Below are 15,013 nucleotides of genomic sequence, written 5' to 3'. Positions count from 1 at the left end.
TCATAGCTCCGAACCCTAAGCAGAGAGGAAGAGAAGAAGCGAGAGCATTTACTCCGTCCCAAATCTGTCTGCGTGAGATCAGCCCTTTTGTATAAAGGTCCATGACAGTGTCGAATTGCGTGAGACATCGAATATAAGTTTCGTCATGGTTAGGGCGTTACAAATGGACTGATATAAGTGGATTCATATGGCATTCAAGGCAACTTTGAGAAAAACAACGTGGTTGTACATGTTATTATCACGCGTATCTGCCCTCTCATTTGCTAGAAAGGTCCCACCTGATCTCGCCTGCCTTCAATCATTGAGGACATGTATTTCCATTGTTAAGAGCGGCCACTCGGTTATCTTGTAAATATAATAGATAATCTTTGCCCTTAACTTGGCTGTGATTGGACGAAAAGGCATCCACCTAGTTGCGTCATTGAAAAGAGACAAAATGAGTGTTTTAATTGGATAAAAGTTATTTTAAAATGGCAAACTCTGTAATGTATTTTTTTCCCCACAGTGACGTTTGAATAGTGTTACCCGTAAACTACCAACTTTTCCTGTCTTCTGAAAATAGGACGTCAAGTCAAATACACCCCAGCGTAAATGTGATGATAAATTCTCTAACATTTTTAATCACAGCAGTACCTTTTTATTTACTCATATTGGAACAGTAAATAAAACGACATACAGCATTTGTCAACAGTGTTGGACGCATATCGATTCTTATTCCATATTTGGGACACCATGTGAATTAAAAGGAAAACAACCATGCAACATGAAGTAGACAATTCTGGGGAATAAGAGACATTTCAATGCATGTATTCCAAATGTATCTTTCTACGAGTTGTCTTGAAGAGATTCGTCAAACAAATTCAGTTTCACTAAAGACTGTAGGCTTTGCTGTAGCCGCAAGGTGGCGGTATAAGTATGATTTCCACAGTCAGGGAGGTTGTAAGGCAAGCCACGTTTCTTTTTTGTTCAGGTTTTATGCACGGCAAACTTTGCATGTAACCAGACATACAACAACTGTTATAGCACTCATGCTGCATTTTGATGCAAATTGCAAACACTTTCTCCAGCACTGGTTCCAAACGAGATGTGCATTCCAGGAGGTTGGTGGCACCTTACTTGGGAGGACAAGCTTGTGGTAGTGGCTGAACCGGAATGAGTGGAATGGTATTAAATACAGCAAACAATTGGTTTCCATGTGTTTAATGACATTCCATTTGCTTGGTTCCAGACATTATTATGAACTGCCCTCCCCTCAGCAGCCTCCACTTGTGCATTGTCATTCTGCCACAAGACTTGCTGCCTTAATGCCTTAAGAACGTGGTGTGACCTACAACCTCATGCACCAAGTTCATAAAAACACTTTGTCTCATATTCAATTCCAACATACTCTACCTGACAGACAATCATACACCACATGACCAAAAGTATGTGGACACCTGCTCGTTGAACATCTCATTCCAAAATCATGGCCATTAATATGGAGTTGGTCCCCCTTTGCTGCTATAATAGCCCCTACTCTTCTGGGATGGCTTTCCACTAGATGTTGGAACATTGCTGCGGGGACTTGTTTCCATTTAGCCACAAGAGTATTAGTGAGGTCGGAAACTGAATTTAGGCGATTAGGCCTGGCTCGCAGTTGGCGTTTCAATTCATCCCAAAATGTGTTTGATAGGGTTGATGTCAGGGCTCTGTGCAGGCCAGTCAAGTTCTGTGCAGGCCAGTCAATCTCGACAAACCACCTCGCTTTGTGCACAGAAGCATTGTCATGCTGAAACAGGAAAGGGCCTTCCCCAAACTGTTGCCACAAAGTTGGAAGCACAGAATCATCTAGAATGTCATTGTATGCTGTAGCGTTAAGATTTCCCTTCACTGGAACTAAGGGGTCAAGCCCGAACCATGAAAAACAGCCCCAGAACACTGTTCCTCTTCCACCAAACTTTACTGTTGGCACTATGCAATGGGGTAGGTAGCGTTCTCCTGGAATTCGCCAAACCCAGATTTGTCCGTCGGACTGCCAGACGGTGAAGCGTGATTCATCACTCCAGAGTAAGTGTTTCCAATGCTCCAGAGTCCACTCCAGCCAACGCTTGGCGTTGTGCATGGTGAAGCTTGTGTGCGGTTGCTCGGCCATGATAACCCATTTCATGAAACTCCTGACGAAGTTCTTGCTTCCAGAGGCAGTTTGGAACCACTTCGGGACTGAGCCGTTGTTGCTCCTAGACGTTTCCACTTTACAATAACAGCACTTACAGTTGACCGGATCAGCTCTAGCAGGGCAGAAATGTTATGAACTTACTTGTTTGAAAGGTGGCATTCTATGATGGGGCCACGTTGAAAGTCACTGAGCTCTTCAGTAAGGCCATTCTACTGCCAGTGTTTGTCTATGGAGATCGCATGGCGGTGTGCTCAATTTTTTACACCTGTCAGCAACGGGTGTGGCTGAAATAGCTGAATCCACTAATTTGAAGGGGTGTCCACATACTTTTGAATATATAGCGTACCTGTTCACGCAATATGTTTCTATCTAAACTGCTGACGTTCTGTAACAATGCACCCTACTGAACAGACCCCAGGTCTGACAGGTTGCAGTAGGGTCTGTAACACTGAGCTGGATACTGGATGCTGGATTTTGCATCCAGTATAGCATCCAGCTCATAGTTATATCCAGCATCCTGCTCAGTTACATCCAACATCCGGCTCAGAGTTAAATCCAGTATCTATCTTAGAGTTACATCCAGCATCCAGCACAGAGTTATATCCAGCATCCAGCTGAGAGTTACATCCAGCATCCGGCTCAGAGTTATATCCAGCGTCCAGCTGAGAGTTACATCCAGCATCCGGCTCAGAGTTATATCCAGCGTCCAGCTGAGAGTTACATCCAGCATCCGGCTCAGAGTTATATCCAGCGTCCAGCTGAGAGTTACATCCAGCATCCGGCTCAGAGTTATATCCAGCGTCCAGCTGAGAGTTACATCCAGCATCCGGCTCAGAGTTATATCCAGCATCCAGCATCCGGTTCAGAGTTACAGTGGGGGAAAAAAGTATTTGATCCCCTGCTGATTTTGTACGTTTTCCCACTTACAAAGAAATGATCAGTCTATAATTTTAATAGTAGGTTTATTTGAACAGTGAGAGACAGAATAACAACAAAACAATCCAGAAAAACGCATGTCAAAAATGTTATAAAATGATTTGCATTTTAATGGGGGAAATAAGTATTTGACCCCCCCATTCTTCATATTTTCAAGCATGGTGATGGCTGTATAATTTTATGGGTGTTCTTGTCATCGGATAAGAATAAACAGAATAGAGCTAAGCACAGGCAAAATCTTAGAGGAAAACTTGGTTCAGTTTGCTTTCCAACAGACACCTTTCAGCAGGACAATTGCCTAAAAAACAAGGCCAAATATACACTGGAGTTGATTACCAAGACGACATTGAATGTTCCTGAGTGGTTTTGACCAGGAATCGGCTTGAAAACCTATGGCAAGACTTGAAAATGACTATCTAGCAATGATCAACAACCAACTTGAAGAATTTAAAAAGCTTGAATTTGAAAAAGAATAATGGTCAAATATTGTACAATTCAGGTATGCAAAGCTCTAAGAGACTTACCCAGAAAGACTCACTGCTGTAAATGCTGCAAAAGGTGTATTAACTCAAGTGATTTATTTTCCTTTTTTTACATTTTATTTTTTACAAATGTTAGAATTTTTCATCCACTTTGACATTATAGTATTTTGTATAGATCGTTGACCAAAAAATGACAATTAAATCCATTTGTATCCCACTTTGTAACACAACAAAATGTGCTGAAAAGGGTTTGAATACTTTCGGAAGGCACTGTACCTGCCATGATATCAACCGGCATGTCTGTGACAATCCGTGGGGGGAAGGCCACTAGTAGTCCGTCGAGGGCCTGGGTGAGAAGGCCGGTCCCAGGCCTGTCAACTGCTGCCCCAGCATCTACTGCTGACTCACGATCAGCATCAGCAGGTCAGGGCTGGAGCTGTCGGGGTAGTCTGCTGTACTAAAGTCTGGACTGCTGGGAGGCCAAAGTGCGAAGGGGCTGCCCGGGTCATCCTTCAGGCCTTCGGCCTTCATGTACTCTTTAGTTTACTGCTCCTTGAGGATCATCTTATTCTGCAGCTGGGTCTTCTCTATGGCTGGAGATCAGCTTGCACTCTGTCTCTTTCACAATGGACTCCAAGGGCTGGTACGGGTGGAAGGGGGGCATGTCTGTCTGGACCGTCTGCAATGACAGGGTTATCCTGTAGAGGGCACTGCCTCTGCTTGGAGCCACCTGAGACAGCCACACAGGACAACACAACTAGCTAGTTACAAGGTTGTACCATCTAATATTACAGTAATCAGTATAACGCTTTGATGCCTTGTGTAGTCAACTGGTGTCTAGTTGTCTTCTTGGTCAGGGAATTAACAAAGTTAGACCTATATTTACTGTTGGGCTGACGTTTTGTGATGACGGGTGCAGGTGTTGTAACGTTAGAAGATACTCTGTCTGGCTCCACCATGGCCAGAGCTTGGAACTCGTAAGATGTAAGGAGATATATATATATATTTTTTTTTATTTCACCTTTATTTAACCAGGAAGGCAAGTTGAGAACAACTTCTCATTTACAACTGTGACCTGGCCAAGATAAAGCAAAGCAGTTCGACACATATAACAACAACAGAGTTACACATGGAGTAAAACAAACATACAGTCAATAATACAGTAGAAAAATAAGTCTATATACAATGTGAGCAAATGAGGTGAGATAAGGGAGGTAAAGGCAATAAATAGGCCATGGTGGCGAAGTAAATACAATATAGCAATTAAAACACTGGAATGGTAGATTTGACAGTAGAGGAGTGTGCAAAGTAGAAATACTGGGGTGCAAAGGAGCAAAATAAATAAATAAATAAATACAGTAGGGGAAGAGGTAGTTATTACATTACAAAAGTATAGTTGGTATCAATATTTGGTATCAACTTGGTGTCAATACAACTCCATCCAGGCAAATAAACAAACATGTTTGTAGAAGTACAGTAGTTATTTGTCTATTAGTAAACTAGCAGTCCCTACCTGAGAGGTGTCATGGGAGGGGTGTGTGAGCTGATATAGGTCTTGCGTGGGGACCGACAGGATGTTGTTGGAGTAGTTGAGGAGGTAGGACACCACGATGGTGTGACCACCCTTAGCACCTCCTTCTCCTCTTCACTCTCCTTTCCTTCCGTGTCCTCCTCGTTGCTGCTGGACGATTCTAAGATCTTGTTCATGTCCGTCTTCCAACTGTCAGGGACCACCTTGATTTTGAGGAAATGCACTGCCCCATTCAACACTGGGAGTAGCCAGAGTAAGTCAAGAGTTACAGATCAATTTAATCTCAATTCAGTTGAATAAGACATTTGATTTCCCCATAAGAATGGTCATTCAGTTCCGAAACTAAATGGAATTGTGAGTGCAGAGTTCCGTAGGTGAGCCCTCCTTAGGTTTACTCGACAGGAACTCAGGCTCAGAGATGCTGTCGATGTTAACTTTATGGATCTCCTTTCATGCCACAGTGTGACTGAAAAAAACAACACGCAATAACATCTAAATGCATGTGCATTCAGCTAAAAATGTTACCAATTGTAAGACTTTATTAGCAAAAATACATGCATATTTACATTGGCCTTGGCTAGCACCGGGCAAAAATGAAACAAAACATAGTATTTGTTAACTGACCACAATTACTTCATAACTATTTGACACAAAAGTAGGATACACAATGCTACCAATTTGGATTCTGCAAATGACCTCACCAAACGTTGGTCCTTCTTGACTTTCATTAGAGGGGTTCTGTCCCCCCTCCGATTCATGTTTCTGCAAGACAAACAGAAAAACAGGAGTGAGTAAAACGGGCACATGGAAACACATGAGCTTATTCAAGCAGTCATGCATCTAAACAACACCCAGGCTGCGCCCTAAATGGCTCCCTGTTCCCTATAACAAGGGTGTCAAACTGAATCAGCACACAGGCCATATTGAAAAAAACACAACAAATTTGCAGGCCAGACATAGCCTATTAGGTTTGTTTTTACAAAACAACATGCATACAACTGCCACGCAAACTGGCCATTGTTTAGTTAGAAAAAAAGATAGCCCTTTGTAATGTCTACTTATGTACATACTGTAGGATACTGTATATAGCAATTTAGCATATTAAAACAAAAGAAGAGATAAATAACATGTCCAGCCTTTGCTGCTAGATGTGCATAATATGCTGACCCTAATCAAAACTCCAAATAACAAAAACGTAGCTAGGTTGTTGAAACATTTAAACATAAAACATGTTTATTGTTTTTTTGGATTGCATGGATGGATCACCAACCTGGTCTCAGAGCATTTCGTATTATTGTATGTAAATCCGGAATACTTAATTTAGTATGATATGGTACGTTTGGTACTGTATGGTTACATAAGACAGATGCTTACTTAAGGCAAAAAAACAAAGTAGGGTGGTTGGTTGGTTGGTTGGTTGGGGTGGATGTGTGGGAGTACAATGCTAACGTCTAGCAACCCTAAAGGTTGAGAGTTCAAATCTCATCATGGACATCTATAGTGTTTTAGCTAATTAGCAACTTTTCAACTACTTACTACTTTTTAGATACTTTGCAACTACGTAGCATGTTAGCTAGCACTTCCCCTAACCATAACCTTAACCCTTTTAGCTAACCCCTCACCTAACCCTAACCTTAACCCTTTTAGCTAACCCCTCACCTAACCCTAACCTTAACCCTTTTAGCTAACCCTTCCCCTAACCAGCTCGCTAATGTTAGCGAGCTAGCTAACATAAACCACTTAGCTAGAATTCGTAACATATCATACGTTTTGCAAATTCGTAATATATTGTATGTTTTTCAAATTCGTAACATATAATCCAAATTTTGAATTTGCAACATATCATTCGAAATGGGTGATGAACATTCACAAATTAATACATACCGTTTTTTGGTTATTCATTGTCAAGTTTAAAAACCGAAACCAGACTGCAACATTTTAGTAGCCTGGCTAGGACTGTCGCATGTATCTATGTACACTTTCCCTCCGCTGCGTGCTGTTAACAGGACATACAAAAGCGGCGTAATTGACGTTGAATTCACAGATGCAAGCGCATCAGGCTGTAATTGTATGAAGTAGATGACTCAACTGTTGACTCATTTATACTCGCTTGTGTGTCCTATTGTCATTAAGTAGTAATTTATACCCATGTGTGAATCCTTTATCTTACAATTGGTTGATAAGCAAGATTACATTTTCTGTAGGCTACAGCAATGACTCTTCAGAAGCTAAACTTGGCATGGACGTTAAGCCTATAACCCTTTAAACTTTCGGGTCGGTAGAAGATTTGGTCAGTGCCATTAGTGATGATATGATACATCGCACTGGCTGGCTCTAGTGTGGGTGTGTGTGTGAGTCTGGGAGGTGTGTGGCAATGCACTGCTGTTTGGCGTGCATCATGTTCGCAGTGCTTGCTGTGGCTTGTAGTGCAGCGCATCGCGGGGCGGTATGGAAGCGTGCCAAAATGAATTGACAACCCAAATCATGCCGCGGGCAGGATAGAATTGTGTCACAGGCGGATTCAGCCCACGGGCCTTGTGTTTGACACATGCCCTATTAAGTGCACTACTTTTGACCAGAGCCCTGAGTGCCCTGGTAAAAAGTAGTGCACTATGAAGGGAATATGGTGAGATTCGGGAAGCACACCCATACTTATGCAAACGTGTGAACAACTCCTGCAAAAAGGCTGTGTATTGACATGAACTGTGTTTCCTAGAGATGAGGCCAGAGGGTGAGGTCTCACCAGGTCAGCCCCCATCTGCAGCAGCACTCAGCCACATCCGTTCTCACAGGCGTACGTCAGCGCCGTATATCCTGTCGCTGTTGTGGCATGGACATTGGCTCCTGAGGACAAGAGCACAGGTGTCAAATTACACACAGACGGTTGTGTGTGTGATCAGGTTAACAAAGCAAAACTCTGGAGGTTTTGGTGATAGCCAAGTGAATTTCGATAATGGATGAATTGAGGATGAGAGAATCTCAAATAGAGATTGGTAGTTTGGTTTGAGAGAGCCAAACAGAGAGGCAGTCCAGTTAGGAGAGGTTCTGCTCACCTGCATCCAGCAGTATTCGGCTCAAGACGTTGAGCAGCCCAGTTCGATGTCGGCCCCAGCAGTTGATGTTGGCAGTTGCAGAAAACAGAGACAACAGAGGGAGGATTCAAGATTGTTTTGCAGGTAACACACTTTTAAAGGAGTACTAATCTATTCCCACTGTTGGCTATTGACCCCAGAAAAATTATTTCAAATTGTTTTGGAAAAGCCAGCTTTTCAACTCAATAAGATCAGGAGCTTAAAACTGTACCTGAATATAATCAATTTTGTTTCAGAATGAGGGGTTTTGTATTTTGCCTCAACACTGAGCTTGGACATGGTAGGTAAAATCTCGAAAACAGAAGCACTGGCTTAATTTCCAGAGAGGGAGGGAGAGAGAGAAGGCCATACCTTGTGCCAAAACAGCGCCACCATCTCCTCGTGCAGCCTCTATGAGTGGAATGTATCCCTCATCATTGACCTCCTCCAGTTTGGTGCCCCTCTCCATCAGCAGGGCAGCCAGTTTGTCAGGAGTCGATGCACGACAGGGGTCACCATCACAGCCATACTGCAGCTTGTTCAATTTAAAGGGATACTTTGGGATTTTGGCAATGCAAATCCGTCCAGATCTGAATACACTTCCACATCCCTTCTAGCCATGACCCTGCAAGATGGACCGTATAGCGCACCAGGACGGCCCCACCAGGGGGAGCCCTCGAGTGTATGTTGAACTGGACACGGAAGTTGAACGAGACCGTTACGTCCCAGGGCTCCAAGACGGACTGTATAGTGCACCTGGATGTCAAACGAGTGAGACGTCCGCATCTACCTCAGAGTTATAGCTGCCTCTCACAGGTTGCTGACAATGCTTAAATTATGATTTGGTTAAATAGAAAACTTGCTAGTTGTGTTAAAGCAATTGTTATTGCAATGTGCATAGGGAAGTTTAGGCCTCCTTTCAAGTGAACAAACATCTCACACTGACACATTTCTCACACTGATGAGACATGCATTAATCGTCTACATTAGTTTTTGACAAGTATATTCTATTACAGACTCCTTGACGCATACTTTTAAATTATATTGAACTGAACATTACATTTTTTTATAAACATATCCACTCAACAAACATATTCCTTAAAATATATTTTTAGGAGAGTACTAATATTACTATCCCCACTACAACAAATAAATACTTAAATACATGTAATTTTGTCCTTGAGACATTTTAATGAAATACTGTAGAATTCCATTCATTCCTATGGAGGACTGCACCTTCTGGGGAGTGCCAATATGGCGGCCGGGGGCTTCAAAACCTCTTATTGGTCATTACATAGCATTGGAAAAATCAAGGGTTTATACACATCATTGGACGGACAGTGCCTACAGAAAGTCTGCACCGTCTTGAACTTCTCTTAAAATGTTGTTGCGTTACAAAGTGGGATTAGAACTGATTCAATTGTCATTTTTTGCCAAAAATCTACACAAAATACTCTGTAAGGTCAAAGTGGAAGAACAATTATATATATTTTTAAAGATGAATGAAACATAAAACACTAATATACCTTGATTAGATAAGTATTCATCCCCTTCAGTCAATACATGTTAGAAACACATTTGGCAGCGATTACAGCTGTGAGTCTTCTTGAGTAAGTCTCATAAGATATTTGCACAACTGTACTGTGCAATATTTGCCCATTCCTCTTTTCAAAATTCTTCACACTCTGTCAAGGTGTTGGGGATCATGACTATACAGCAATTTTCAAGTCTTGCCATAGATTTACAAGCAGATTTAAGTCCAAACTGTAACTTGGCCACTCGGGAACATTCACTGTCCTCTTGGTAAGCAACTCTAGTGTAGATCTGACTATGTGTTGTAGGTTATTGTCCTGCTGAAAGGTGAATTCCTCTCCCAAACAAGGCAGCAGCTACTCTTCCTGAGGTCCAGCAAAATTAAGGCAGTTATACAATTTTAAAAACATTACAATACATTCACAGATTTCACAACACTGTTCTTAGCTCCATCCTGTTTCTTTTCATCCTGAAAAACTCCCCAGTCTTTGCCGATGTCAAGCATACTCATACCATGATGCAGCCACCACCATTCTTGAAAATGAGGAGACAGTTACTCAGTGACATGTTGTGTTGTATTTGCCCCAAACATAAGGCTTTGCATTTAGGCCAAAAAGTGTATTACTTTGATGTGTTTTTGTTGTTGTTGCAGTATTACTTTAGTGCCTTGTTGCATACAAGATGCATGTTTTGGAATATATTTATTCTTCTTTTGACTCTGTCATTTAGGTCATTACTGTAAAGTCACTACAATGTTGATGAACCATCCTCAGTTTTCTCCCATCACAGGCATTGAACTCTGTAGCTGTTTTAAAATCATCAATGGCATCATGGTGACATCCTTAATCAGTTTCCTTCCTGTCCTGCAGCTTAGTTCAGAAGGACAACTGCATCGGAATAATTATTAACAGAATAATTATTAACTTGACCATGCTTTAAAGATAAATTCAATGTCTGATTTGTTATTGTTACCCATCTACCAATCACTGCCCTTCTTTATGAAATTTTCGAAAAGCTCCATAGTCTTTGTAGTTGAATCTGTGCTTTAAATTCAATACTTGACTGAGGGACCTTACAGATGTTGTATGTATGCGGGACAAAGGAAGGGCTAGTCATTCAAAAATAATGTCAACCCCTATTATTTCACACAGAGTGAGTTCATATAACTTATGTGATTTGTTAAGCCAAACTTTACTTCTGAACTCATTTAGGCTTGCCTAAACAAAGGGTGTGAATACTTATGCAACAACTAGATTTTAGTTATATATTTTTTTATACATTTTCACTTTGACATTATGGAGTATTTTGGATAGATCAATGACAAAAAATACAATTTAATCTATTTCAATCCAACTTTGTGACTCAACAAAATGATAAAAAAGTTAAAGTGGGTGTAGACTTTCAATAGGTACTGTAACTAACTAACCTCACACACTAAAGTGCAGTACTACATTTTTGATTAAAAAAAAGCATTGGGGTTTCTTTGAACTATGTATATCCATTAGTTGGTTGAAAATGACCCTTGACTTACTATAAAACTATAAAAAGATAGAATGCACACATACTGTGTGTCTTCCTGGCTTAGGCATTCAATGAGTGGATCATTGAGAAAAAGGTTCAGATGTTTCGGGGTATGGGAGAAACTTTGTATTTATACTGAACAAAAATATAAACACAACATGTAAAGTGTTGGTCCCATGTTTCATGATCTGAAATAAAATATTCCAGAAATGTTCCAAAGCTTATTTCTCTTAATTTTTGTGTACACATTTCTTTACATCCCTGTTAGTGAGCATTTCACCTTTGCCAAGATAATCCATCGACCTGACAGTTGTGGCATTTCAAGAAGCTGATTAAACAGACAGCGTGTATGGCGTCGTATGGGCGAGCAGTTTGCTGATGTCAATGTTGTGAACAGAGTGCGCCATGGTGGCGTGGGGTATGGTATGGGCAGGGATACGCTACGGACAACGAACATAATTGCATTTTATCAATGGCAAGATCCTAAGGCCTATTGTCGTACCATTCATCCACCGCCATCAACTCATGTTTCAGCATGATAATGTACGGCCCCATGTCGCAAGGATCTATACACCTTTCCTGGAATCTGAAAATGTCCCAGTTCTTCCATGGCCTGCACCAGACATGTCACCCATTGAGCATGTTTGGGATGCTCTGGATGGACGTGTACGACAGCGTGTTACAATTCCCACCAATATCCAGCAACTTTGCACATCCATTTAAGAGGAGTGGGACAACATTCCACATGCCACAATCAACAGCCTGATCAACTCTATGCGAAGGAGATATGTCGTGCAGCATGATGCAAATGGTGGACACACTGGTTTTCTGATCGACACCCCTACCTTTTTTTAAGGTATCTGTGACTAACAGATGCATATCTGTATTCCCAGTAATTTGATTAGGTCCTAATTGATTTATTTCAATTGACTGATTTCCTTATATGAACTGTAACCCAGAAAAGTATTTGAAATTGTTACGTTTATATTTTTGTTCAGTGTAGCTATTGGCCGGGTCATTCTTGAATTGCGGTGGCATTTGCGTCCCTTTGCAACCATTAAAAACACTTTAAGAATACAAATGGTTACACATCATACATGTTTTGTTGATATTGAACTGTTGACCAATGCTAAAACACAATACAACCTCTTTATACTGCAAACATTTTAAGAAGGGGATGGCTGACGTTTTACATGCTCCTGACCAATTGTGCTATTTTGTTATATTTTTTGCTGTAAGGCTCTGGGTGTAGTGGGTGCGAAGTCAGGCGCAGGAAGCAGAGAGTACAGGGTAGTGCTTTATTGGCACAAACGGCGAACATAAGCCACCCCACTAAGATACAGGGCACACACAAAACAAATGCCCCAAACACTGGGGACTGAAACAGTCTGGAGAAAACCCACGACCGAAACACCTGAGACACGAGCGTGCACAGATGCAACACACAAACAATCCCGCACACAGAGCAGGCAGGCCTACTGGCTAAAATGACCCGACTAATCAGTCTAACACAAAACAGGTGAAACCAATAAACAGAAAGGGGAAAAAAGGCAATCAGTGGCAGCTAGTAGGCCGGTGACGACGACCGCCGAGCACCACCCGAGCAGGAAGGGGAGCCACCTTCGGTAGGAGTCGTGACATTTGCGTTGTTTGTAAGTTATGTTTTTACTTATTTTGTACATAATGTTGCTGCTACCATCTCTTATGACCGAAAATAACTTCTGGACATCAGAACAGTGATTACTTCCTTTAACGAGTCCGACAAGAAGGATATACTGCTCTCCCAGGAACAGGCCCAAATCCTTGTCATTTCCGTGAAGAAAAGACAGAGGAAAAGAGGATGCAGATCAGGCTGCCTTTGAGAATACGTAGGCGAGCGAGTAAACTCCCACTGCCTTCCGTTCTACTTGCTAACATGCAATAAAATGGGAAAATATTGGAAAATAAAATTGATGACCTACGATTAAGATTATCCTACCAACGGGACTTTAAGAACTGTAATATCTTATGTTTCACCGAGTCGTGGCTGAACAACGACACAGATAATATAGAGCTGGCGGGATTTTCCATGCACCGGCAGAACAAAGATGCTACGTCTGGTAAGACCAGGGGTGGGGATGTGTATCTTTTTGTCAATAACAGCTAGTGCGCGATGTCAAATATTAAAGAAGTCTTGATGCATTGCTCGCCTGAGGTAGAGTACCTTATGATAAGCTGTAGACCACACTATCTACCAAGAGAGTTCTCATCTATATTATTCGTAACCATTTATTTACCACCACAGACCGATGCTGGCACTAAGACCGCACTCAACCAACTCAATAAGGCCATAAGCAAATAACAAAATGCTCATCCAGAAGCTGCGCTTCTAGTGGCCGGGGACTTTAATGCAGGCAAACTTAAATCAGTTTTACCAAATCTTTACCAGCATGTCACGTGCAACCAGAGGGAAAAAATCTCTAGACCACCTTTACTCCACACACAGAGATGCATACAAAGCTCTCCCTCGCCCTCCATTTGACAAATCTGACCATAATTCTATCCTCCTGATTTCCGCTTACAAGCAAAAACTAAAGCAGGAAGTAGCAGTGACTCGCTCAAGAAGGAAGTGGTCAGATGACGCAGATGCTACGATACAGGACTGTTTGCAAGCACAGACTGGAATATGTTCCGGGATTCATCCAATGGCATTGAGGAGTATACCACCTCAGTCATCGGCTTCATGAATAAGTGCATCGACGACGTCATCCCCACAGTGACCGTACATATATATCCCAACCAGAAGCCATGGATTACAGGCAACATCTGCATTGAGCTAAAGGCTAGAGCTGCCGCTTTCAAGGATCGGGACACTAATCCAGATGGTTATAAGAAATCCCGCTATGCCCTCAGACGAACCATCAAACAAGCAAAGCGTCAATGCAGTATTAAGATTGAATCCTACTACACCGGCTCTGACGCTCGTCGGATGTGGCAGGGCTTGAAAACTATTACAGACTACAAAGGGAAACCCAGACGGGAGCTGCCCAGTGACGCGAGCCTACCAGACGAGCTAAATGCCTTTTATGCTCGCTTTGAGGCACGCAATACTGAAGCATGCACGAGAAGCATGCACGAGAGTATGTTGCTGCATTGTTTAAAGTACTTGGGTAAGTAAATTGGCTTGTCCCAGTAGCGATGTGTATAGTCTTAATGACATGTTTTGGGATTTAAAGTTTGGACATATCTACTCAAAGCTGTCATCAAGGCAAAGGGTGGCTACTTTGAAGAATCTCAAATCTAATATATATTTTGATATGTTTAACACTTTATGGTTTACTACATGATTCTGTATGTGATTTTAATCGTTTTGATGATTTCACTATTATTCTACAATGTAGAAAATAGTAAAAATAAAGAAAAACCCTTGAATGAGTAGGTGTGTCTAAACTTTTGACTGGTACTGTGTATCTATTACTTTGAATGCAAAATGATTTAATATATTGTATATATCAATAAAAACAAAGAAGGCTATTGAAATAAAAAATATATTTTACAAGTATAATGTGTGTCCCTCAGGTTTATGTCATTGCTGTTTCCGCCTTGAAAATAACTCATTATGAAGATATTCAAGGACCTTACATATTCTCTCCAGTGGCAAACTGTTATCGGGGAGGGGTCTATATTAAATACAGTTATTAGCTAATCACACCATTTTAGTGTGTCATATGTTTGAGGAGTCCATGAATAATGTGGTGTGTCTAAATCCAAAGTGTCACTTAATGTTATTCAATTTAAATTAAGG

At 41.5% G+C, this 15,013-nt stretch overlaps 1 protein-coding gene across 1 annotated transcript; it reads right to left on the bottom strand.

The window, feature by feature from the left end:
• Nucleotides 1-3,899: 3,899 nt before the first annotated feature.
• On the bottom strand, nt 3,900-5,742 carry LOC115147838 (ankyrin repeat and KH domain-containing protein 1-like). The gene is made up of 3 exons (XM_029690114.1): nt 5,738-5,742; nt 5,087-5,216; nt 3,900-4,303 (listed from the first exon to the last, which is right to left on the bottom strand). Exons 1-3 carry the CDS (start codon nt 5,740-5,742, stop codon nt 4,139-4,141), a joined length of 300 nt encoding a protein of 99 aa, XP_029545974.1. The 3' UTR covers nt 3,900-4,138.
• Between the last annotated feature and the right edge of the window lie 9,271 nt (nt 5,743-15,013).

Source organism: Salmo trutta, chromosome 14 (genome assembly GCF_901001165.1).
Source record: "Salmo trutta chromosome 14, fSalTru1.1, whole genome shotgun sequence".
Lineage (NCBI taxonomy): Eukaryota > Metazoa > Chordata > Actinopteri > Salmoniformes > Salmonidae > Salmo > Salmo trutta.
The sequence above is the reverse complement of the archived record's forward strand: the minus strand, read 5'-3'. Positions and strand labels throughout refer to the sequence as shown.